This window comes from Ranitomeya variabilis, chromosome 3, assembly GCF_051348905.1.
Source record: "Ranitomeya variabilis isolate aRanVar5 chromosome 3, aRanVar5.hap1, whole genome shotgun sequence".
NCBI classification, from domain to species: Eukaryota; Metazoa; Chordata; class Amphibia; order Anura; family Dendrobatidae; genus Ranitomeya; species Ranitomeya variabilis.
Window position 1 is genome coordinate 422681670 of NC_135234.1, and position 26486 is coordinate 422708155.

Consider the following 26486-nt stretch of genomic DNA (forward strand, 5'->3'; position numbering starts at 1 on the left):
ACATAAATCAAACAGTAGCCCGTCTTAGTCATGTGTAATTACGGGCTGCAGTCTTAAGAAATACAGCTCCTGAGACATGGGTCTCAACTGACAGAGGAGCTGTTTCGTAAGCAAGCAACTCCAGGGGTTGAAGAAAAGTGTGTGACATCGGAATAAAATATCCCCCCCCCCCCCTGCAGTCCTCAATGCTCAGTCACCCGAGGAGAAGATTTATTTCTTCTCCTGTTACATACGTACATCTCTTCCAACTTAGGTATGTGTGTTTACAATGCAACTTCTGTCAGTTGAAACTCAGCTTTTGGAAGCTGTGTTTCTTCAGACTATAGTCTGGTCCTTATATTTTGATAGGTAGAAATTTTATAGATGTGGCAATAGTAAATTTGGCTCCATTTTTGAGTAGCTTTGCCATTAAAGGGATTATCCAGGACTTTTGAGCATGGCGCCATATAACAGGTAGAGTTGCTAACTACCTGCCTGTTATGCACGAGGACAATCTCTACTGACTTAGCCAACAATTTCCCTTTTTATTTCCCCTCTCCTCAACAGGGCTGTACTTTCTCTCCTGCTCTGTGGATGGGGCATCACTGCAGACATCATGCGGATTCACAACCTGCTCCCTGTAGTTAGGTTGCAGGGAGTCTACTATCAATCAGCATGCCATCAGCAGTGACACCCCATTTACAGAGCAGAGTGGAAGAGAAGACACTGCAGTGTTGACACAACATCAGCGGAAGAAGGCGTGTCCCTGGCTGGAGCAATCCGTGACTGCTCTGAGCTGGCAGAAATTTCTATGTGGATAGATTTACACTTTAACTTGCCTAAGTGACTTTCATAAAATTTGTATTTTATGGTAAACAAGACTTGTGATCTACTTGAGGTTGCATCCATATATTTTGTATCAGGGAATTTAAGCTCCCAATGTTCTTTATTCATTATGGACATAAAGATAAACAGCAATATGCAGCAGGACAGACATAGATAAGCCCACCAGCATCAGGGGCTTATTATTATTACAGAATGCTGTAGATAAGCCCCCGATGTATCCTGAAAGATGAGAAAAAGAGGCTATATTATACTCACCCAGGGGGGGCGGTCCAATCAGATGGGCGTCACGGTCCGGGGCCTCCTATCTTCATAGGATGACGCACTCTTCTTGTCTTAACACTGCGGCTCCGGCGCAGGCATACTTTGTCTAACCTGTTGAGGGCAGAGCAAAGGCCTGCTTTGCGCAGGCCCCGGGAAAGGTAAGAGAGGCCCAGCGCCTGTGCACTGCTGTACTTTGCTCTGCCCTCAACAGGACAGACAAAGTACGCCTGCAATGGAGTCGCAGCAAGAAGACAAGAAGAGGACGTCATCGAATGAAGATAGGAGGCGCTGGACCTGGATCGCGACGCCCATCGGACCGGACCGCAGCAGGACCGCCCCTGGGTGAGTATAATATAACCTCTTTTTGTCATCTTTCAGGATACATCGGGGGCTTATCTACAGCATTACAGAATGCTGTAGATAAGCCCCTGATGGCGGTGGGCTTAGCTCATCTTCGATTTTGGGGGTGACAGGTTCCCTTTAAGGGAATTAGAAACATATATTTGACCATTAATGACCATTAATATGACATACAAGGGACAAATACCATCACACCATGACCAGACCACATATTACCACCACATAGTGAACGAATAATACCACATGCAACGATCAAATACTGCCACACCATGACCAGATCATGTATTAACACCACATAGTGACTGAATACTACAATACTGATCATTAATGAAAAAAACAAAAACACAACACTAAGTGGCATTATACACAGGAGCTCTGTATTTAGGTGTGTTAGGTGTCGAGTTCCTGACGCTGCATAGGGGGAATCTCGAACCATCGCCACTGCGGTCTCCCAATCTCCTCCAGCCGCAGTGGAGCCTGCTCAGCAGAGAAGTCGGTCCAAGCGTTTGGCTCAAGCTGCTACTGTGCGACTGGTTACTGCTGTCCTTCCAGGCTCAGCAATTGTAACCAGTACTGATCAGCAGCGGGCAGGCATCCCTGGGACTAAGTCCTGCTTTTCTTCTTCTGAGCATGCCCAAGGGACGACCTCTCATTGGAGGTCGGGGGTCACATGCTCAGGCCCTGTAGCAGCTGGAGGGCAGGTTTGCGGCTCTCGAGTGCACAACCTCGACTGTAGATGTTACCGCTGTAGCTGCTCAGGCTGCTTGCGTGGCTGCAGCTAGTTTGTCCACTGCCACCCATGTTCCGACCTTATCCCGCCTCCCACTGCCAGATAAGTACTCTGGCGATAGCAAGTCATGCAGGGGATTCGTGAACCAGTGTGCGATACATCTTGAGCTTCTGGCTGCATGTTTCCCCTCAGAGTGGGCTAAAGTGGGATTCATTAGATCTCTCATTATACTCACACCCAGGGGCGGTCCCGATGCGGTCTGGGTCCGATGGGCGTCGCGGTCCTGTCCGTCCCATCTTGTTACGATGACGTCCTCTTCTTGTATTCACGTTCCGGCGCAGGCGTACTTTGTCTGCCCTGAGGGCAAAGTACTGTAGTGTGCAGGCGCCGGGCCTCTTTGACCTTTCCCGGCACCTGCGCAATGCAGTACTTTGCTCTGCCCTCAACAGGGCAGACAAAGAACGCCTGTGCCGTAGCGTGAATACAAGAAGAGGATGTCATCGTAAGAAGATGGGAGGCGCTGGACCGGACCGCGACGCCCATCGGACCCGGACCGAAAATCTTCAATTTTGGGAGTAACAGGTTCCCTTTAATTATTCTCATTTACTGAGATAATGACTTTTTCGGTTTCATTGGCTGTAATCCATAATCATCAACATTAACAGAAATAAACACATGCAATAGATCACTCTGTTTGTATTGACTCTATATAATATATGAAATTCACTTTTTGTATTGAAGAATTGAACTAAATTAACTTTTTGATGATATTCTAATTTTGTGAGGTCACATACATACACACACACACACACACACACACACACACGTATATATATATATAGTAGTTTGTGTTTTTTGTCTGCATTTCTTCTTACACAATGGTAATAATGGGAATGATCACTACTGCCCTACATATTCTACAAATAGAGCTAAGAACTGTAGGGGGCACTATACACAGAAATAAGATCACATATAACTCCATCCATAATTATGGCGTAATGTCAACTCTTATTCAAAATTACATTACAATTGTTATGGTGATGAATCTCTGACGGAAGCACTAACATAGCATACATGCCCTACAGAACATGCTACCTGAAAGAGGAATGAAGACTGAGACACAGCAGACACATGGGGTCTTATAAACCTATACGAAACAGACTAAAGAGATTTGCAACAAGTGGCCCCAGCAAGAAACAAGTGAAATACCTTACTTTATGCATTTTATGACAAGCTGGAATAATATGTGCTTTATTTATTAAAATGAACAGGACTCTTAATAAATGTGGCACAGTTGGAAATGTCCTGTCTTATAACGAAAAAAAAACCTCATATTACAATGGTAAGTACTTTCATGGATATGCTTTAAAAATAGGAAAAAAGCGAAAGAAGAAAATGTCCACATATGGAGATGAAAAGAAAAAAAGGGAATACTATATTATCCCTGGGCCCTCAATATCTGTCCTAACTGGCTGCAGAGGTTGGCACCCTAGAAAGCAATGCAAGAAATGGCACCCTGCTCCTCGTTGACTAACCCTATTATCACCTGTTAATCCCTATAGATCATCTCTTGAACATGTGTATTACACCACAAAAGACACAAAACAAAAAAATAATGATATGATGTATACAATAAGCCACCATCAAAAAATCGTGGGTAGATATAAGCATAAATGCAATAACATCACTGAAAATATGAATACGCCTGGCATGAACAGAGGCATATCATCATTTGGGAGAAGTACAGTAGTGATTTTTTTTTTTATATATATGTGATTACTTCTGTCTAGTTGTGATGCCATTTTTCTGGTGATTTTAGCAAACAGGAAGCAAATGGTTATCAGCTTTAAGGATAAAAATCGTGTTTGACATTGTTTTATCCCTGTATGTGTTAGTTTTCAAAATTTGTTGGGCAAACTGTTTTGCATATTTGTTGTGTGTGTTTTTTGGGTTAAAACATGGCAAAGACAAAGCATAATTTATTAATCTGAGAGTGAAGTCAGCCCAAAGCCAAAAAGAGGTAGCTATGGAATTCAACTGCTCTCAGAGTCAAGTGTCAAGTATAATAAAGAAAGCAAAAGAAATTTATGGAACAGCTGACAAACCTTGACGTGAACGACCATGAAAAACTGCCTCCAAAGTTGATCACATTATTAAGAAAAATCAGTATCTGATGTCCATAAAAGTGCTGTATAGAGTTTGCATAAAATGAAGGAAAAATACAGGGTCAAAAAGTGAGTTGCCAAATTGTAGAGTGACAGCTAAGCGCAATAGGGTTGAATGCATGAGTTCAAGTCAAGAAGCCTTTCATTTCTGCAAAGAACTGGAAGGTCCGACTTGAGTTTGCCAAAGAACACAGCCAATGGAAAGAGACACATTGGTCTAAAGTGTTGTGGTCGGATAAATCCAAGTTCAATCTATCTGGTAGTGATGGCAAGCACTATATATATATACTGCTGAATTGGAAAACGTAGTGCTGTAAGGCACCAAACACCTACAGTGAAACATGGTGGTGACAATGTTATGGTTTGAGGCTGCTTTTCTACATCTACCTTTGGCCCTCTGCATAGAATTGATGGAAGTATGAATGCTACCATGTGCAAGCATATACTGGAGAATGTAATGCAGCCACATGGTAAAACCAAAGTAGGCAGGCGATGGAGATTCCAGCAAGACAATCATCCTAAGCACCCATCCAATTTAGTAAAAAACTGGTTAGCAAAGAAAAATGTTTGGGGCCCGTACCCATCGCAATAAAGATGAATTGTTTGCAGATTTGCAAATGGATTGGAGCAAGATCCCTCAAGATGTCTTGAATACCCTAGTGGCTTCAATGCCCCATCGCTGCAGTGCAGTAATTAAAGCAAGAGGCTGTGCTATAAAATACTAAGTTATGGCTTTGTAACAATCAATTATCTGTATGTTGTGATCTATAAATAGTATATGCAAAACTTTTGGCAGTCAGTATTCTTTAATTAATTGACCATACCAATTTTCTAAACCATCTTGGTTAAAATTAAGGTCTTGCATGATCACAACTTCATGCACTTTCAGTTCAACACCAGGAAATGGCATCATAACAACCAAAAAGAAGTTTTCACACTTATAAAAAAGAAGCTAAACTTTTGATCGCCACTGTATGTCCTAATAAATCACGGACTGGCAGGAGACTTGAGTGTCACAATGCAGAGGAGCAACAATAGTTCCAAAGCGACTAGCGTTTAATTTAATATTAGAAAAAAAATAAAAGAGTCTAGTCAAGAGTCATAACTTAAGTAAAAAGATGAAAGATGTACTTCCCTTGGTAGATGTCCAAGCTTATGGCCAGGCGTATGCATATTTTTCTTGACTGCTCACAGCTGTGTAAGTACAATCATGCAAGTCACCAACACTATGTGCAATCGGAGTACTGTTTAACCAGGTACAGAACTTGAGTCCAAGTGTATTTAGGCAAGAGTACCGGTTCTTTAAGTGTGTAGTCTCCGTAAGAGTACCATGACTGGCAACACCACATTAATATATGCTGGCAGAGAGAGCCACATACAGGGTCAATGGAGTGATCTTACCATCTGGTCTCCCGATATTCTTACAATATTAATCAACCAGAGAGGCTCTTTAAAGACCTGGCAATCAACAAAACAGCCTAGAGACGAGTGTCCATACAGGACTTGTCCAAACAAAACGCTTTCTAAAACCAAAGAGAAACTTTTCTGTGCGGATCTCCTACTTTCACCCTTCGCTGTATCTAGCATATTATATATTAATAAGTGCTGTATTAACACAAGGTAAAAAACACATACATTATGAATAGCAAATCAATATGTTCCTGCAGTCTCACTCTGCTAAAAAGTTTTGAGGACAAGTACACACAACTGTATTTTTAGTTTGAGTGTTTTTATGAATAAACGAGAGCACTCGGAGCAACATTGTTCAATTCGGCTGTCCAGATATGTTTTTGTCATAGAATAAATTTGTGAGTGAAAAAATAGCATCTTGCACTAGATTTGCCGTATTTCAAACTCGCTTATTCAAGTCTATAGTAAAATAAAAAAATCAGATCCCATACAGGTTAAACGTCTAGCATTCCGTTTTTATGGATACACTGCAATTCTTTAGGAAACTGTATTTGGTCTTGTAAATGGTAACTGCTCATGTATAAAAGCGGGTGCGACACAGATGCCATAGTGATGACAACTGAAATTAGGGGTTTTTTTTATACTCATGTTAACTTAGGGTAAGGCAAAGGGTATTCATACACATGAATATCTAAAACATTGTATATTGTTATTATAGTAAATCACAACTTTTTTCATTTCAGTGGCTAAGGTCAACAGTCTCATTGAGATACCAGTATTCCAGGGTTCGTTCAAGCATTGCTCGATACAATCTTTATTTCGATTTCTAGTTGCCAAACACACGTCATTTCAGACTAAAGGGGCATTTACACTGCAAGATAATTGTGAACGAGCATACGGTAGTTTAAAACTGTAGTTTCACGATTATGTAAACAGGCTGCCAATCACTAAATGAACATAAAACGCTCATCGGGTGAAATGATCTTTTATGCAGCATAAAAGATCTTCGTTCTCAGCGATGCATCATTCTGAGTAAACAGGTCTAGTTCAGTTGAGAACAATGGCCGACTACAGATGTAGCCAATTTTACGTATACAAAAAGAGCACCATCTTGATAACTTTCTGTGGATTTAGATAAGTTAATGTTGCTAAAAATTGACCAATCTCGTTAGGTGTGAAAGTACACTTTTCTGTGCTTTGAATCCCCAGTGCGGCGTTATCTGCATTCACTTAACCATGGATAGATGCATGCTGATCAATCTAGTGTAGTATATATATTGATCAGTGCGCATCATTTACTTTGGTCTACCTGTGTAAACAGGCATTCAAACGACCGCAGATTGGTAAAAGTTCACTGATCAGCAGTAGTATCCTGCTGTCGGTCAGTATGTGTAAACAGACCCTGAGGCTGGGAAAGAAATTTGTAGACTGTAGATAGGTGAATATTTACTATTTGTTAGTCACTTAATAGTCTGCTTACACAGGCAGACTACGTTTAACGATCAGTAATAGATTATTCAGTGCACATAGGCTGCCATTGTTTCGGCTCTATTCTGCCAAGTATGATGATCTTTTCTGCAGTACAAAAGATCATTTTAACAGATCAATCAGGTGACTGGCAGCCTCTTCACATTGATAGATTATTGTGAAATGATTGTTTGTAGGAAAGCTCCTTCACAGTAATCATTCAGTGTAAGGCTAGGTTCCCATTGCGTTAATGGGATAGCGCTAACGGACAGCGTTGCACGGCGAAATTAACGCCGTGCACCGCGTCCGTTAGCGCTCCCATTGCCGGCAATGTTAGAGCGCATTGCTAGCGCGTGTCATTTTCGGCACACGCTAGCGATGTGCCGGTCTTTTGTAGCGCGCCTCGGACGCTGCTTGCAGCGTCCGCGGCGCGCCAGAGGTCCGTTCCCCGCTCTCGCAGATCGGGGATCTGCGAGAGCGGGGACGTTAACGCGACCCCTGAACGCGGCCCCGAAAAAGACATTGCGTTAGCGCAATCCGCTAGCGCTCGCGCTAAACGGATTGCACTAACGCAATCTGAACCTAGCCTAAGTGCAGCAGCTTAATATTGTTAACTGGACAGTGTATTGCAGCTTGACCACTCTTTGAAGCCCCAAATTATTTAACCCTATTATTTCTGTAGTGCATAGCTTAGTAGAGTAGTGAGCTTGTCCCCAACTTGGATTCTGAATTAAATAAAAGGTGCCATACTCACTTGCCCCCCCATCCCACATAGGCAGCATATGCCACACCGGTAATGACGACATTCACATGTCACAGGCCTGTAATTGTCTACAGAAGTTGGGGGATTTGAACAGCGCATCATCAGATGTTAATGACATACTTATGGCACCGGGTCAGACCATGGAGCAGTCTCTGCCTGAGCCACAATGAAAAAAACAAAATAAGTCCTGGGAAGCACACCTTCAGTAATGCTTGTCTTTATTCATCAGATGCGTTTTAGCCCATTCCAGAAACCATGGGATGGGATGAAATGAGTCCAATAATTTTCATTTGTTGAAAGCATTACCCAAGTTGCGAATGCCAGGTATCTGGGGGATTTTTTATTATTGGGACTTCTATGTTCACCACTAGTAGTGGAGTGCCCAGCATTTTGATTTATTACGCTGGATCCCCATGGCTGACAGCAGGCAAATATGTCAAATATTGTAAATTTCACAGAATCTACAGTGGAGGCAAGAATGTACCGTATTTAGCCCAAAAAACACCTTTGATTTGGCCATCGAGTTACCATCAGTGTAATTTTACCCCCCAAAATAAAGCAGCATGTTTGACAAAGGGATTCAATACAATTAACTCATTTTATTTTATCTTTCAGTGCCATGTTAAAAGAATTTTAACCAATAAACCAATAATCAAATTGGCATTGTCATTATGATTATACCCTATGGGACACCATTTTGGATGCAGTGATATTCACAGTAGTGAATGTTTTGTATTAACACTCTAACAATTGAATAGTGCAGATACTTAAGCAACACCAGCTCTAAACGTCTATTAGACACGTCCAGGAACCGCAGTGTGGGAACCTTTGAGCTTACCGTTCAAGTGGAGATGCGATCACAATGGATGTCATGTAAGATTTAGGCTAAGTTCCCATGAGTATTTGGTACGTTTCTTCCTGAGGGGTCTTTTCATATCCAAAAAATGCAGCGTCTTACAGTTACAGCTAAGTGTTTGGGATTTATAGAAATCTCATGCCCATTATTACATTTTTAATGTAGCGTAAACTGATCTGCGGTGTATTTTTAAAATCCGCATCACGCCACTTTCTCCTGTGATAAATATGAGTATTATTTGGGGACTTTCACCATAGACTTTAATTAGATGAGGAAAAACTGCAGGGAACTGCTAGCTCAGCCATGCCCAGATCACTAAACGTCATCAACTTCAGGATACTATGCTATATTTACCAGAAAAGTGACAAAGTTTTATTTCCTTATAGAAAGTTTGCTAAAAATTACAGTTTAAAAAAATAATGTGTACATAAAGAACATGTTAGAGAAGCTGAATAACTCAGAAGTAAAGTTGGCCAGAAGTCAATTTACACAATCTTTTCCCGGCAGCATGTTTATAAGATTTTGTAAAATCCCACCACAATATATGCAGCTCATTTTCCACCCTTAAAAGCCTATATGGAAAATCTGCTGCATATATAACATTTGGGAACATATGCTTAAAAAGAAATTGAAAGCTTAACAGAAAAGTTCGATAAGTACGGTGTTTGTTTTACAGGGGCTTAAAAACAAAAAAACTCTTATATCGCACTTAGGGTATATTATCCTTGAAGGAAAATTCTCAGACAGTGTATTGCACGTTAACTAAAAAGTCAAAGTATTAAAACGGTTGCCAATGTATAAGAGGTCGAGTCACATCCTGGGTAACAAATACGTGTTAAAGGATCATCAGATGGAATGAATGATCTCTCTTAAAATCCCTTGCTATTCTTTTACACGACGTGACAAAGCTGTGCTAACAAACAGGACTACTTCTACCCACTTCCTGTGCTCTCACCTTCATCTCCAATATCTTCTGAAAAGTCTCGGTGCTGCAATCAGCAAGGAGTTTGATGTAATTATCCACAAAAACAACAGAGTTCTCATGAGGAGCCATCACCACCTAAAGAGTTGGGAGACAGACATATACAGTTACACACATTGGCATTCCAAACACTATACTCACAACTTATTCTCTTTAACCATGACATTGGGAGATTATCTATGATCTTATTTCACACCTAAAGAATATGTGGTATTCTCAACGAGCAGATGTAAAACGTACGGTAATTGGTAGCGATATAATAATCAGAAGGCCATTTCAAGATATAATGGAAGCTCCAAGATCTCTTTATGATGGTACACCATGTTAGCCCAATCTCACTTCAGAACTGATAAATTAAGTGTATGTGGTCATGAATGAAGTTCTATAATGCAGTGGAACCAATATTAAGATGCTTGTCAATGCTCCTAAAGGCAGAGAGCGAAAGCTCTCCTACATCGATACGTGAGGCCATCTCTGGTATTTATCCTCCCCCTCCTTGCACACAACACTCTATAAAAATATATTTACTCTGTGTTGTATGTTACTGCTACAATTTATACTATTTTATCCCAATGGTAGTAATACAACAGGGATTTAGAACAGTCGGTTCCTGGTTTTAGAGCATAGGAATTAAATTAATTCCATATTCTGCTAATGTTCTCATATATAGTCAGTGTCTAATCTAGTACACACTATATCGTACTTATATTACCCTTGAAGGCAAATTCTTGAATATACAGTGGGTACGGAAAGTATTCAGACCCCTTTAAATTTTTCACTCTTTGTTTCATTGCAGCCATTTGGTTCATTTTTTTCTCATTAATGACTGAAAAAAACAGAAATGTAGAAATTTTTGCAAATTTATTAAGGAAAAAAAACTGAAATATCACATGGTCATAAGTATTCAGACCCTTTGAGCAGTATTGAGTAGAAGCACCCTTTCGAGCTAGTACAGCCATGACTCTTCTTGAGAATGATGCAACAAGTTTTTCACACCTGGATTTGGGGATCCTCTGCCATTCTTCCTTGCAGATCCTCTCCAGTTCCATCAGGTTGGATGGTGAACGTTTGTGGACAGCCATTTTCAGGTCTCTCCAGGGATGCTCAATTGGGTTTTGGTCAGGGCTCTGGCTGGGCCAGTCAAGAATGGTCTCAGAGTTGTTCTGAAGCCACTCCTTTGTTGTTTTAGCTGTGTGCTTAGGGTCATTGTCTTGTTGGAAGGTGAACCTTCAGCCAAGTCTGAGGTCCAGAGCACTCTGGAAGAGGTTTTCATCCAGGATATCTAGCTCAAAAGGGTGCTTCTACTAAATACTGAGAAAAGGGTCTGAATACTTGTGACCATGTGATATTTCAGTTTTTCTCTTTAATACATTTGCAAAAAATTCTACATTTGTTTTTTTTTTTCAGTCAAAAAATGTAGGAAATTTTTTTAATTTACCAAATTACTGCAATGAAACAAAGAGTGAAAAATTTAAAGTGGGTCTGAGTACTTTACGTACTCACTGCAGTTGATATTCTGTAAATAATAAATTACTTTTATCTGTTTCAAGTTACCTTAGTGACCATTGTGGCTTTTTCTTAAGTCAACAGAAGGGTGCCAACAATTTTGTCCATATTTATAGAGTTATATATACCAACATACAGTATATTTAAATAACATTTTGACATTCTAAAGTATAAATGTACATAAATATGTCTTACAAGTACTGTAGTTTCCTCAAACCTAATGAAGTGCATCTGAATTAATGTATAAGGCTTAGAAATCTAGAACCATATCTATTCAATAATATGATCTCCAATGCATCCAATACACATTCAGAAATGTGTTTACTACTAAAACAGAACTTACACTTGGAAGCTCACATACCTTACGAATATTTCATATTTATATATACACTGCTCAAAAAAATAAAGGAAACACTGAAATCCCACATCCTAGATATCACTGAATGAAATATTCCAGTTGTAAATCTTTATTCATTACATAGTGGAATGTGTTGAGAGCAATAAAACCTAAACATTATCAACGTAAATCACAACTAATATCCCACGGAGGTCTGGAGTTGGAATGATGCTCAAACTCAAAGTGGAAAATGAAGTTACAAGCTGATCCAACTTCGATGGAAATGCCTCAAGACAAGGAAATGATGCTCAGTAGTGTGTGTGGCCTCCACATGCCTGTTTGACCTCCCTACAACGCCTGGGCATGCTCCTGATGAGGCGGCGATCTCCTCCCAGACCAGGACTAAAGCATCCGCCAACTCCTGGACAGTCTATGGTGCAACGTGACGTTGGTGGATGGTGCGAGACATGATGTCCCAGATGCGTTCAATCGGATTCAGGTCTGGGGAACAGGCGGGTCAGTCTATAGCTTCAATGCCTTCACCTTGCAGGAACTACTGACACACTCCAGCCACATGATGTCTGCCATTGTCCTGCATTAGGAGGAACCCAGGGCCAACCGAATCAGCATATGGTCTCACAAGGGGTCTGAGGATCTCATCTCGGTACCTAATGGCAGTCAGGCTACCTCTGGCGAGCACATGGAGGGCTATGCGGCCCTCCAAAGAAATGCCACACCACACCATTACTGACCCACTGCCAAACCGGTCATGATGAAGGATGTTGCAGGCAGCAGGTCGCTCTCCATGGCATCTCCAGACTCTGTCACATCTGTCACATGTGCTCAGTGTGAATCTGCTTTCATCTGTGAAGAGCAAAGGGCACCAGTGGCGAATTTGCCAATCCTGGAGGGCGGTGAGCACAACACCCATCTGTGGACGTCAGGCACTCAGACCATTCTCATGGAGTCGGTTTCTAACCGTTTGTGCAGACACATGCACATTTGTGGACTGCTGGAGGTCATTTTGCAGGCCTCTGGCAGCGCTCCTCCTGTTCCGCCTTGCACAAAGGCTGAGGTAGCGGTCCTGTTGCCCTCCTACGGCCTCCACGTCTCCTGGTGTACTGGCCAGTCTCCTTTTAGCGCCTCCAGCCTCTGGACACTACGCTGACAGACACAGCAAACCTTCTTGCTACAGCTCGCATTGATGTGTCATCCTGGATGAGCTGTACTACCTGAGCCACTTGTGTGGGTTGTAGAGTCCGTCTTATGCTACCACGAGTGTGAAAGCACAACAAACATTCGAAAGTGACAAAAACATCAGCCAGAAAGCATTGGCACTGAGATGTGGTCTGTGGTCCCCACCTGCAGAACCACTCCTTTATTGAGTGTTAATTGCCAATAATTTCTATCTGTTGTCTATTCCATTTACACAACAGCATGTGAAATTGATTGTCAAACAGTGTTGCTTCCTAAGTGGACAGTTTGATTTCACAGAAGTTTGATTTACAGTACTTGGAGTTATATTCTGTTGTTTAAGTATTCCCTTTATTTGTTTGAGCAGTGTGTGTATGTATATATATATATATATATATATATATATATATATATATATATATATATATATATATATATACACACATACATACATACACACACACACACAATTTCACAGTGTACACTCTTTTTTTTAGTAGATTATATGGGGGATGTGACAAAAATTTGTTAAGGGTTTGGTACATAAAATGTAATAGACTGGATGATCCAAATGCTTCTGACCAGCTAAACCGCTGGGCTGAAGGCCCAACCTAAACTTGGAATGTGAAGCAGAGGAGCTGCCAAGCAGACTGCACAGCTTCCAGAAAACCCCAAAGAGCATTCCAGCTCCCCAAGGATATTTTGTGGTTTCTGGAAGGACACAAACTATACACAGCATTATTTCTGCCATACTATAAGTTGAAACATATAATAAAAAATTTCCAGCTTTGCTTAATTAAAACGAAAAATCAGATTTACCTTCATTAATTTATAAGTGCAATAAAGGATGGATGCTTACACCTTTACTATTATTGTACACAAACAGAAACTGAAGATATACCTCGCTATAAGTAATATGAGCAACAGTGCATATAAATAACATAGGGCACTTCGTAAACACTGGTTTTGATCAAAAAAGTAAAAGCCATGCCACCAGTGCCAAGGTGCACCCAATCAGGACGGTCTGAACCTCTAATATTAAAATCTCACCATGTGTCAAAAATGACCTCAATGTTAATAAAGGCCGAGCAGGACCGGGGCCCAACTCTGGACACCCAGCTTGCGTGCACTCAGTGTAAAAAACTAAAGCAAAACCAAAATAAATGAGTATACGTTGGTATACATGCAACATATAGGAGCATAGTCACAGTCATTAAACAAACAAAACCTAAAAAAGAAACAAAAAACAAAATGAACATTGTATTCATATTGGGTCATTTCTGACATATTGCAAGGTTTTAATACTAGAGCTTGGGACCATCCTGACTGGGCAGACCTTGTCACTGGTGGGATGGCTTTTACGCTTTTTTTTAAATTCCAAAACAGAGTTTACCAAGTAGCCAATGTTATTTTTATGGATTATTGATTTTTACTCATAGCAGGGTATATGTTCATTTCGTTCTGTCAGGTTTTGTCTGTTCGGTTTTATTATTGCACACACTACTAAGGATTTCCTTCATCAAAATGTAGAAAACACCAAAAAAAACAGGCAAAGGATCCTTACCAGTCCGGGCCTCAAATCAAATGCACTATCATGGTGCAGCATGCCCGAGTAACGATGGCGACTACACAGGTGCTATAATACCAAATGAGACAGCCAGCCTACAATAAGGGATTGGCCGTGTGGTACACTAGTGCAAACAGATAATCTGCATGCGGCAGTGTTCACACAGAGAATGCAAAGCATCTGGATCACAGACTATTAATGACGCCCTGTGGCGGGCTGCCCAGTACTAACTGTACAGCGTCCTGTGTGAACAGAGGCCACAGTTTACAAAGCCATCTGGGCCCAACTGCACCTCAAAAAGTAAAAATAAAAGTGCACAAGAACATATCAAAATATGTAAGGTATTAGTTAATATTATGGCCACAATACGTAAGCTGGCAACCCACGTGATGAAGCGGCAGCGAAACGTGCATTGGAGTGGTGTGTGCGGGGGCAGTGGTGCGTCATACCGGTTGGTATTTGTGGCTGGTTTATTTATTATTTTGTCTCCCTGTTCATAGAATTGCACTTCAATTAGGAGAGTCTTTATGCACTGGCAATTTCCTAATGGATATCACTATTATTTTTTTGGTTACACATATGACATTTTTTATACACGTGTATATGTATGAATATATATATATATATATATATATATATATATATATATATATATATATATATATATATATATACACATACATTCCTTTCCTTGTATGTGCACTCTTGCTTTTTATGAATTGTTTATGGGTAATATTGCACTTTATTTACTTATTCAGTAATATATATACGTTCTCTATAATTAGATATATTTTATTATTTTTTTATCAATTGGTCTGATGTACTCTGCCCTCCGCACCAGGTCCTATCACTTTTTGTATTATTATTTTTGTTTTTTTTAAGTATTTTAGTAAAATTCCTTATTTTTAATATATTTTTTATTATTTATTGTGTCATTTTTGCCTCATATGCTAATAAAATAATATAATTTTTACGTGCTTGATGAATATTTTCTTGGGTTTATAGGTAAGGATCTTTGCCTGTTTTTTTTGTGTTTTCTCTAGAATTGTGGAGGTTTTTTCCTCCTTTTGTGGTTTCATCAAACTGCAGTAGCAAGCATTCAGAGGACAGCCATGTACATCCTACAAATGACAAACACAAAGAAGAAAATCTGTTTATGAACAGTAAGTTCACACTAGTGTTAGGATTTGTGTTTTTCTGTTCCATTATAGGGGCAGAAAAATAGAACTCCTGCAATAAACGGATCCTGCCTTTGACGGAAATAAACAGTTGGCAGACCAACCAGCCTATGTCACAAATCATCTATGTGTACTTCCCAAACTTAAGAAACACACATACGGATCAGCAGTGGGAGTGACATTAAATAGCCAGAAAGTGCAGTAATCTGTCTGGGTCTTGTAGTTTTAGAGAATCTGGCCCACTATCTGATGCATAGCTTGTTATTCATGAGCTGCCACCTAATCCTACCACACACCTCTGATGGACCGCTTTCTTCCAATGCACAATTACTGGTCAATCAATGACAGAAGGGCAGGGATACCCCCTAATCTTACCAATTCAGCGCTGCATCTGAAGTACAAGATTCAAGATTAGAGTGAACCTGTCACCAGGTTTGGCGAATATGAGATGCGGCCACCACATGAACCAAGAAGGACGGCATGGCAAGAAGATGGGAGGCACCACACCAAGAAGAGCGTTATCCCTCAGACCAGACTGCCCCGCATGTTAGTATAATAAATGGTCTTTTTCTTCATTTGCAGGTTGGGTTAGGGACAGATATACAGCATTATAGAATGCTGTGTATCAGCCCTGAAAGGTGGTGGCCGCATCTCATTCGCCAAACCTGGTGACAGGTTCCCTTTAAGGATCTTTAAGGGAATGGGCACACGTTGAGTTACTTGTAGAAGATTTCTCGGCAGCAAATCCCAGTGTGGAAAGAAAAACGCTGTGTAAAATGCACACAGTTTTGATGCTTTTTCTTACTTACCGTAAGTTCCATTTTAATTGAATGGGTGAAAAATACTGCAAAAATTCTGAATGAATTGACATGCTACAGTTTTGAAAAAAAAAACAAAAAAACACTGATAGTTAAAATCCACAAGGAAACAATGAGCAGCGTGTGCATGAGAATTCAGAAATCATATTCACTTTACTAGTACTGTAAGGCTATATGCACACGTTGCAGATTTGACTGTGGAATTTTCTGTGCAGATTCTGCATTTCTTGGCAGAAAATGCAGGTTAGAATCTGCGCCTTTTTTTGGTCTGTGCACACGTTGCAGATTTTTTGTGTGGATTTCTTCCTTTTTCACCCCTGCAGATTTCTATTATGGAATGGGTGCAGAAACGCAGCAGATCTGCAAAAAGAAGTGACATGGTCCTTTTTTTAATCTGCTGCGTTTTCCGTGCAGAATATTCCGCACCATTAGCACAGCATTTTTTTGTGGCATTGATTTACATTGTACTGTAAATCACTTGCAGATCTGCAGCGTTTCTGCGTGGAAAATAAAGCTGCAGATCTGCAGGAAATCTGCAACGTGTGCACATACCCTAAATAATGCATTTATTTCCCCAGAGAAAGTGGAAAAAAAACCTTGTGACTTTCGCCCTAAAACTACAGTTCAGACAGGTTGAAGTCAGAGGCACAAAGCCCAAAGAGGATTCGTATGCTGCAGTCTTCCTTGCAAATATTTCAGCTTACATTTATGTTCCATGACTTGACAATAAGTGACTATATTCATTTTAGGATAGCTGTACATTTTATTATGCAGTATTATAAATGTAGGATCTGTGACTTAAGCGTTGAATGACATGTTATGTATGTTGTGACATCACTACTTCCCAAATTCACATATAAAGACTTTAGTACTCTCAGACTTGACTACCAGTGTCTACAACTGAAGATGATTAATATAGAAATAACTTTGTGTGTAAATCATCAGACACTGTGAGACTTTATAGTAATGGGAATGTCATGGTGGGAGACGTACCCTGACCAAAGATATGCTTACTGTTGGGGGGCTAAAACGATGACTCAGAAAGCTGCGATTCCTCATGTTTACACTTGTTTAGCATGCAGTTCCTTTGTGCCTCACTGGTGTTACGCACGTACTGTGAAACTTGTAAGAGCCACCCTCACTGTGATCACATGTTGCAGTTTTGCTGCTCTCTTGGAGGTGAAGAATCCGCTTACAGAAAAAAGGTTTTGCTGCTTTTTTGTTGTCTTTTGCGCATGCCGAAAAAGTTTAGTGCCCCCACAAAAAATCATGATGCAATTTTCTTAAGGCTTTTGCACCAAAAACGCAGTAAAACCTGATATCTGCGTTTTTACGCTCACTCACTGCATTCTATGGGTGAAGAATTGCTGCAAAAACGCTGAAAGAAGTGACAGTTGCAAAACCGCAGGAGTTTTTCCAATGTGAGTGCATGAGCTTTCAGAAATTGCATAGCTCTTATTGGTACTGTAGCTTAATATTTGCATAAAAAAGGGCAGCAAAAAAAAAAAAACATTGTGTGAACATAGCCTAATGCAAACATTGGTTAAAAAAAATTATTGAGTCTGTTTGTAGTTTATGACAATGGTTTTCCAAGAATTGGGTATACTTTGGAAAATCCATAACCGTTTGGAAAAGAATGATATTTGAAACATTTTCAACTTTTTTTTCCCACCATCGCATGCCACTGATATTATATTCTTTATGATAACACATCATATGACCAGTGCAGTCAATCAATGCATAGTCGTGGGGGCAAAAAGAGCCGTGCCAGGGTCTGTTTCAGTGGCCATACAGTATGAAGTGACATCTCTATAATCTTGACATCATGTAGGTCCAGCAGAGGTAAATACATTATTTTCGATAACTAAATACTGGGAGTTTATCAAATTCTTGAAAGGAATCGTATGTATTCTGAGGACAGCATGAGGTAGGGGTTAAAACAACGAATTCAATGATGTGTCACTTATCAAGCTGTGCTATTTATAATGAAGGTTTTATCATTAGGACATTATCAGTGCTGTGACTAAGTGGCCGTCTCCACCCCTGCTGTGATAAGCAGCTCACTGTCAATATACAATGTACATACAGAGCCTGGTGTGGGCGGCAGGGCCGCAGTGGGACAAAAATTCAGCCCTGGCATTTGAAGGTCCACAGGCCCACTTGTTGTATGGTGGTTACACACTAAGATTAAGTGCACACGTTCAGGATTTTTCACTTTTTTTCATGTTTTTTCACTATAAAAACGCGAAAAAAACGCTTACATTAAGCATCCTATTAATTAGAATGCATTATGCAATTTTTGTGCACATGCGTTTTTTTCCGGAGCGGAAAAGCATTCCGGAAAAAAACGCAGCATGTTCATTATTTTGCGGAATCTCGGGGATTCCGCACACATAGGAATGCATTGATCCGCTTACTTCCCGTATGGGGCTATGTCCACCATGCGGGAAAGTAAGCGGATCATGTGCAGTTGGTACCCAGGGTGGAGGAGAGGAGACTCTCCTCCACGGACTGGGCACCATATCCCTGTAAGAAAAAAAAAAAAAAGAATTAAAATAAAAAATATTGATATACTTACCTTCCGATGGCCTCTGGAGTCCTCCCACCTCTCAGCGGTGCACGCGGCGCCTTCCGTTCCCAGGGATGCTGTGCGCGAAGGACCTGGGATGACGTCACGGAGGTGTCAGTGCACGCTTAGTGGAGATGGGATTTCATAAAATCCCATCCACTATGCTGTAACATCTGGCCGCTGAAGATAGGACACTGCATCAAATCCACAGCAAATACGCCAAGTGGAAACATACCCTCAGCCATCAGATTTCCTTTAAGATCCCACAGGTGCCATCTATGTCACATGGTTGACTATTAGGCTATGTGCACACGTTGCGGATTTTGCTGCGGATCCGCAGTGGTTTTGAGGCTGTGGGTCCGCAGCAACTTTCCATGCGTTTACAGTACAATGTAAACCTATGGAAAACGCAATCCGCAGTGCCCATGCTAGTGGAAACGCTGCGGTTTACATTCCGCAGCATGTCAATTCTTTGTGCGGATTCCGCAGTGGTTTACACCTGCTCCACGATAGGAATCCACAGGTGTAAAACCGCAGGTGGAATCCGCACAAAATCCGCGGTGCCTTTACCTGCGGATTTCTAAAATCTGCTGCGGAAAAATACGCAGCCATCAAAACTACATGTGCACATGGCCTTTTCCCTGCTTTTGAGAACTATAACTCCCAGCATGTACAGCAGCTCCTATGGCATGCTGGGAGTATAGTTCACCACAGGAATGGTGATTTTTTGAGCTAGTGCCATGGAAGAAGAGTGGACACAGCTTTTTTTTCTTAATTCTATTAAAGCTTGCCTCTTAGCTAGTTCCAGGTACAACTCCGGGGCTTTTGTGCTTTTGCTCCGTGCACTCAGGGTAAAGTTATCAGCAGCTCGTAAATCCCTTTTGTCCCTGCCGCCTCGCTGGACAGGAGGATGTGGGCGTCTGATGTCCTGACTCCTGACCCCAGGTTGCAGTAAGTAGCAGAGTCCCAGCAGCACAGAAGAGCAGAGCGCGCCTCTCCCCCCTGCCCCGTGTCTATGTTACCTCATCACAGCTGGTGTTCAGAACATCAGACCGCGGCCATCAACTTCATCCTGTCTAGCGTGGCAGCCGCAGTGATTTTAGAAGTGCAGCACGATCCTGTGCACAAGGCAAGCTGATGCTGCCTAGTGTGCTGGCTGCAGAAAACAGAACGCCGGCTGACAGCGTGAAGGGGGTGATTGAGATTCAGATTGAGCGGCCCACTGCAGGCACAGGCCCTTCTGACATTTGCCAGAAATGCCCGATGGCCAGTCCGGCCCTGGTGGGCGGGTTTAGCTTTCTGTTTTCTGCAGCATCTAAGAACTCGGATTGTGTCAGAACAGCTCCACCCTGTAACCTAAGTGATACATCGCTGAATTCAGGGTCTCTGCCTTCATTACGCTGCTCTTGGATGAAGTAGCAAAAACCTGCTGACAGATTCCCTTTAATTTCAGTTTACTAATGTATACATCTTTAAGCAACCTGTAACTTGGAAAATGCCACAATTTTCAGTTGCACAGTTCTATACAAATAATAATACAACTTTTCTAATCTCATTAAAAAAATGTCTCTTATATTTGAACAATTTTCCCGCCTATTGTTTATTACTAACAAGTGGGCTTTCAATCTCAACTTTTCATTCATGACAACAACAGACTAAAGAATATTTACATTTGCTCTTTAAATAAAACAATAATCCTTAGGGTACCGTCACACAGTACCATTTTGATCGCTACGACGGTACGATTCGTGACGTTCTAGCGATATCGTTACGATATCGCAGTGTCTGACACGCAGCAGCGATCAGGGATCCTGCTGAGAATCGTACGTCGTAGCAGATCGTATGGAACTTTCTTTCGTCGCTTGATCACCCGCTGACATCGCTGGATTGTTGTGTGTGACAGCGATCCAGCGATGTGTTCGCTTGTAACCAGGGTAAACATCGGGTAACTAAGTGCAGGGCCGCGCTTAGTAACCCGATGTTTACCGTGGTTACCAGCGTAAACGTAAAAAAAACAAACAGTACATACTCACATTCCGGTGTCTGTCCTCCGGCGTCTCAGCTTCTCTCCACTGTGTGAGCGTCTGCCAGCCGGAAAGCGAGCACAGCGGTGACGTCTGACGTCACCGCTGTGCTTTCCGGCTATGGCGCTTACACAGTGGAGAGAAGCAGAACGCCGGGGACAGACACCGGAATGTAAGTATGTACTGTTTGTTTTTTTTACGTTTACGCTGGTAACCAGGGTAAACATCGGGTTACTAAGCGCGGCCCTGCGCTTAGTTACCCGATGTTTACCCTGGTTATCGGGGACTTCGGCATCGCTCCAGCGCCGTGATTGCAACGTGTGACCGCAGTCTACGACGCTGGAGCGATAATCATACGATCGCTGCGACGTCACGGATCGTGCCGTCGTAGCGATTAAAATGGTACTGTGTGACGGTACCGTTAGGAAACAGAAATTATTTCCTTAATGGGCATTGGCGGTGGATAAGTAAGGACGGGATCTAAAATATGTACTAGCAGGAACAATGGTATAGAATTGTTTGACCGCAGTACAACATGTCCTTTGAAAATAGATAGCTCTTTCTATAAACATCCAACACTTGTTCTGGCTAACATGGAAAAAAAAATATTTGCTAAATCACTTCCATATGGTTCTTTCTCTTTAATTGTAACTAAAGCTTTCAATACAGAAACTGCATCCATTGCGATATAGTTGTCAAAGTAGAGTCCTCCCGCGGACGGTTTATTTAAACTGGTCTGCCCCACCAGTTTCAGACGGTCATAAAACTGTCCCAGTGTATATTTATTTTTCTAAACTTTGCATGTCTTATCCTTTAATTGCTATGTTCAAGGGTAATCCCGGAGAAGGGAAAAGCTCAAAAAGTTCAAAATATTTGTCCAAGGTCCAAAAAAAAAAAAAAAAATACCTTCTTCATACTGTATCTCACTTATTTATAGAAAATGTTCTTAATTTTACCATATCATCCATCTATCTCATAGCAGTGATTTATGAGTGTTGTAGCAGATACATTCTGCAAAGATGCTTACATATACACATTTAGAAAGGTCTGAAAAACACGATTTAGAGATAGTATCAGTTCAAATCATTTAAACAATTCCATCTCAAGTCAGGCAAGAATTTTATTCCATCTTCCAGCCTTCTTGACTACAGCAAAGTCCATCTCTACAATCAATATGATGAAATATGGCTTTCATTAAATGACTAATTTATTCTTCTCAGTACTATGTACAAAACTGGAGAAAATGGTATTGGATGTTTAGTCTCCTTGGTGTACAGTCACTTGAAAGCATGGTGTTAATGTTAGGTATAAACTAACCATATACATACAAATATAAGTTAGTTAGACAAACCCATAGATTTCATATGTTGGTTAAAAAGAGATCGGGCAGGATATTTTTTGACATGTCCAATTATTTTTACCACTGGGAGATAAGCTACTGCTAAAAGGTTCTGGCAACAGGAAATTCCCCTTTGTGTACAGCAATAAACATGCTCGTTTGGCTATGTTATCAGAATAATATTGGGTGTAAATGTAAAAAAAAAGCCTATCAGCCAAAAGAAGAATTCTTGCTTTTTTCAAAGTTTTTTGAGTTGTATAGCGCTCTTAAAGGGAACCTGTCAGTAGGATCAACCTTCCTGAGCCATCTATATGGGCATGCAAGTCATAGAAAGATAAATAAAGTAATACCTTGATATCTAGGATCTGATGTCTTATTCCAGAGAAATCCACTTTTGTCTTACATGTAAATGAATTGTTCAGATCTATGGGCAAAACAGTGATCTGCAGGAGAATCTGCCTTCATAGCTTATTTTAAAAAAATGGGGCGTTACCAATGTGTGACAAGTTAACACAGAACAGTAGAACTGAACTTTGTCTCCTTACAAACACATTTGCTGCAGCTCTCACAGCTCTGCTGTATTTTGTAACGTTATTGCCTGTCTGCCTGTGGGATGGAAGGTGAGCGGAACCTACAGATGTGTCAGTTAGAATGATACACAGCTCTGCAGTGAGAGCGGCTATTACACACAACACTGGTAATGAACCCTTCATGTAAAATAATCTCTGGAGGCAGATTCTAATGCAGATCAGTGTCCGGACCATTGTCCTGAACAGCTTATTTACATATAAGAAAAACATGGATTTTTCTAGACTAAGACATCAGATCATAGATATCAAGGTATGATCTTTTTCAGCTTCCTACGACCTGCTTGCCCATATAGATGGCTTTAAAGTGTTGATCCTACTGACAAATTCCCTTTGAGGCTTAACAGAATTGTTATTCACTAGTCACACGTATCTAAATGTTTAATCTTCGCTTTCTATACAATATCTTTGATTTAACTCATCCTGGTCAGTCAAAATCACATACACACTTTTTATTTATTTTTTGTTTGGAAATCTTTACGATACCCAACCAAAGTTTAGCCTTAGTTAATTAGGCAATAGGAAAGTTTTCGTCACATCCATATAATTATAAAGGTATCAGAAGCCTTCTGCTACCTTAATATGTGTAACTTTTCACTGTTTATATGATGCACAACCAAAAAACATGAACATAATGGCCTAGTGAACTGCTTACCTTCAGGATCATCTCAGCCCGAGTCATGCCTTTCACCACAATTTTCGTGTAACTTGCTGGAGCTTTTCGCACTACTTGTGAACCGATGGATGGTAGGTCTAGGAGCACGGTTTTCAGAGAGTGAGTATCAAGAAGAAGCTGTAAATGAGTTAAACAAGCATTAAAAGTGTGCTCATACAAGCAGACCTAAAATATTAATTAAAGGCTCACAAAACTGCATTTACCTAGGTACTTTACAGTAGGAAAATGCCACACAAGCTAATTTCAAAAAGTAGCCAAGACCCTTTCAAGTGACTGAATTAGACCTGAAACTGAGATACGAAGCCAGACATTGCACTCAAATAAAAATGGTGCTACATCCTCCTAAAATGCCGAAGGGCTGACTGCAAAATATTGCTTCATGATGAGATTGTTAATTAGCATAAACATTTTCTGAACACGGTTTACAAGTCTTAACAAGGTATTAATGAAGGGGATTAAAAAATAATAGACCGGTAAATAAACACTTCGTCACTGTGCTGTCTCAAGACATATTTTCCAAGCTTGTTCTGTTTCCAAGTAAGAAAAGCATTTCAAAACAACTTTTGGAACACATTTACACCAACTGCATAGTGAACAGTATATACCCATTACATCAATGGTTATTTTACAAGAAGGAGATTTATATTTAACAAGGAAGCACAGACCCAGGGAACTCCAATTTCCTACAACTGACACTTAACTGCATTTACACTGGCGGGTAATCAGTCAGCCTCTACCGGTAACGTCACATCGACCACGGTGATTGTGCAGCGTGAATGGGTTGAGTGATTGAACCGAGTATCCAAAAGTGCCCGATCATCATGCATGAAATAGTTTAAGAGAGCAAAAAAAACAAACCTTGTTCATCTTTTTAAAACTGTGTAATGTGAATAGAAGTTGTTTGATCAACGATTAAACCGATTAAAAGGGAGAGTGGAAATTCAAATCCTCAATTTGTCTGGCTTTACATGATTGGTTAATCGTGTTCCAAGAGAATTGTTCAGTAGTAGTTGGAGCACTGGAAGTAGTAAATATTTGTGTTCGTCGTTATTATTGCACATGCTACTTTTCATATAAACCCGTGAAATTGATTATTGAGCATTTTATCACTAATTTGATTACATTTTCTTTGCAAAGTACCAACGCAAGTGCCTGTACAATACTTTATGAATTGAAAATAAAAACACCCCAAACACTTCAGATTATCTGTGTGATCACAGTGCAGGATGGTCAATATTACAATGTAACAATCGCTATTCAACCTTTTCATTCACGACTCTCGTCCAATATAAACACTTGTCTGACATCGTTCGGGCGATACTAACACATTGTTTATCTTTTAAATGATTATCTTCTCATTTAACCAAACTCTTACATGCATAATTATTAAATGTGAGAGCCATAAATGTGCTTTGTTGGCAGCTCTAGAAATTGGAAGAAATTTTGTCTCATTTCTGCACTACAGAGACATATTAGCTATGTCAGAGGTGTCAAACTGCATTCCTCAAGGGCCGCCAACAGGTCATGTTTTCAGGATTTCCTTGTATTGCACAGGTGATAATTTAATCACCTGCACAGAATGATTCCAGCACCTTGTGGAATGCTAAGGAAATCCTGAAAACATGACCTGTTGGCGGCCCTCGAGGAATGCAGTTTGACACCTCTGAGCTATGTGGCACTATCATTGCACTTTATTAACAAAGCTAGCTATAGGGCACTACTAGAACACTTTGCAAATCTTGGTGTTGATTGACTTTATGTATGACATCTTTATGTGCATTCTATAAGTAACCTCTACATGAGCTTAGCCCCTTGTCAGGCGCAACTATTTTTCGGGTTCATCTCCATTACCTGCTATCATAATTTAAACCACTTTTTTTCTATTCATTTTAGTACTATTTTAGACTCTGCAGGTTCTGTGAATCTCCTTTCTTCATTGTATGTACTGACCCACTCAACTGACATTTTACAACTGAGAGACACCTGGTGTCATGAGTTTAAAGTAATTTTTTTGTATCATGACACTTGTCCTATTATATTTGGTGTACTCCTTATGCAGGTGGCTTTATTTTTGTATTTGTATCCCTGTACTATTTTTAAACTTTATTAATACATGTTTCAATAAATATTGTTATTTTATCGCATAAGCTTCCTAATTCTTTTTCGGATCATATGTTTGTGGAAGTGTCACAAATCTAGGCTGTTTATGGGTTTAATTTGCACTCCAGGTGACCTCTGAGTGTGTCAGCTTACATCCTCACAGGCAATACAGCAGAGCTAACATCAATGCGAATGCGTTTGCATTGGAACAAGGATCAACTTTGCTGTACTGTGTTTGCTATAATCAGGCAGAGCTCTGCCAGCACTGTGAGGGGACAACGGCCCCTGAAAATGTGTGTAATGAGAAAAAGTTCTATTCTGTTGTATTGTGTTACTTCTGATCTCCCTATACAGCTGGGTGTCACCATGAAATCAAAGTGTCTGTCATTACTTGGTTAACACTGGTAAATCCCTCTCATTTAAAATAAGCTCTGGAGGCAGATTCTCAGGGAGATCCAAGTCCAGCCCATAGATCTTTACAGCTCATTTACATATAAGAAAAACATTGATGTCTCTGGAATAAGACATCGGATCGCAGATGTAAAGGTATCACTTTATTCAACTGTCTATGACTTACATGCCTATGTAGACGGCTCAGGAGGATTGCTCCTACTGACAGATTCCCTTTAATGTTTTTGAGTCCACCATGAGAAGGACACTGAACAACAATGCTGTGCATGGCAGGATTGCAAAGAGAAAGTCAACAACATTGCTGCAATCTGCTGTTGGTTAAAGATCATCTCGACATACCAGAAGGCTATTTGAACATTGC

The 26486-nt window shown here is 40.6% G+C and overlaps 1 protein-coding gene across 2 annotated transcripts in view; it reads right to left on the reverse strand.

Moving 5' to 3' along the window:
* The window catches only part of VPS53 (VPS53 subunit of GARP complex), a 276186-nt gene that overhangs the window by 17517 nt on the left and 232183 nt on the right, over positions 1 to 26486 (reverse strand). For both annotated transcript variants that reach the window (XM_077296357.1, XM_077296358.1), the window contains exons 20-21: positions 23594 to 23731; positions 9793 to 9897 (exon numbers count right to left, since the gene is read on the reverse strand). In XM_077296357.1, coding sequence (XP_077152472.1) covers positions 9793 to 9897; positions 23594 to 23731 — 243 coding nt within the window. The remainder of the gene's footprint in view (positions 1 to 9792; positions 9898 to 23593; positions 23732 to 26486) is intronic.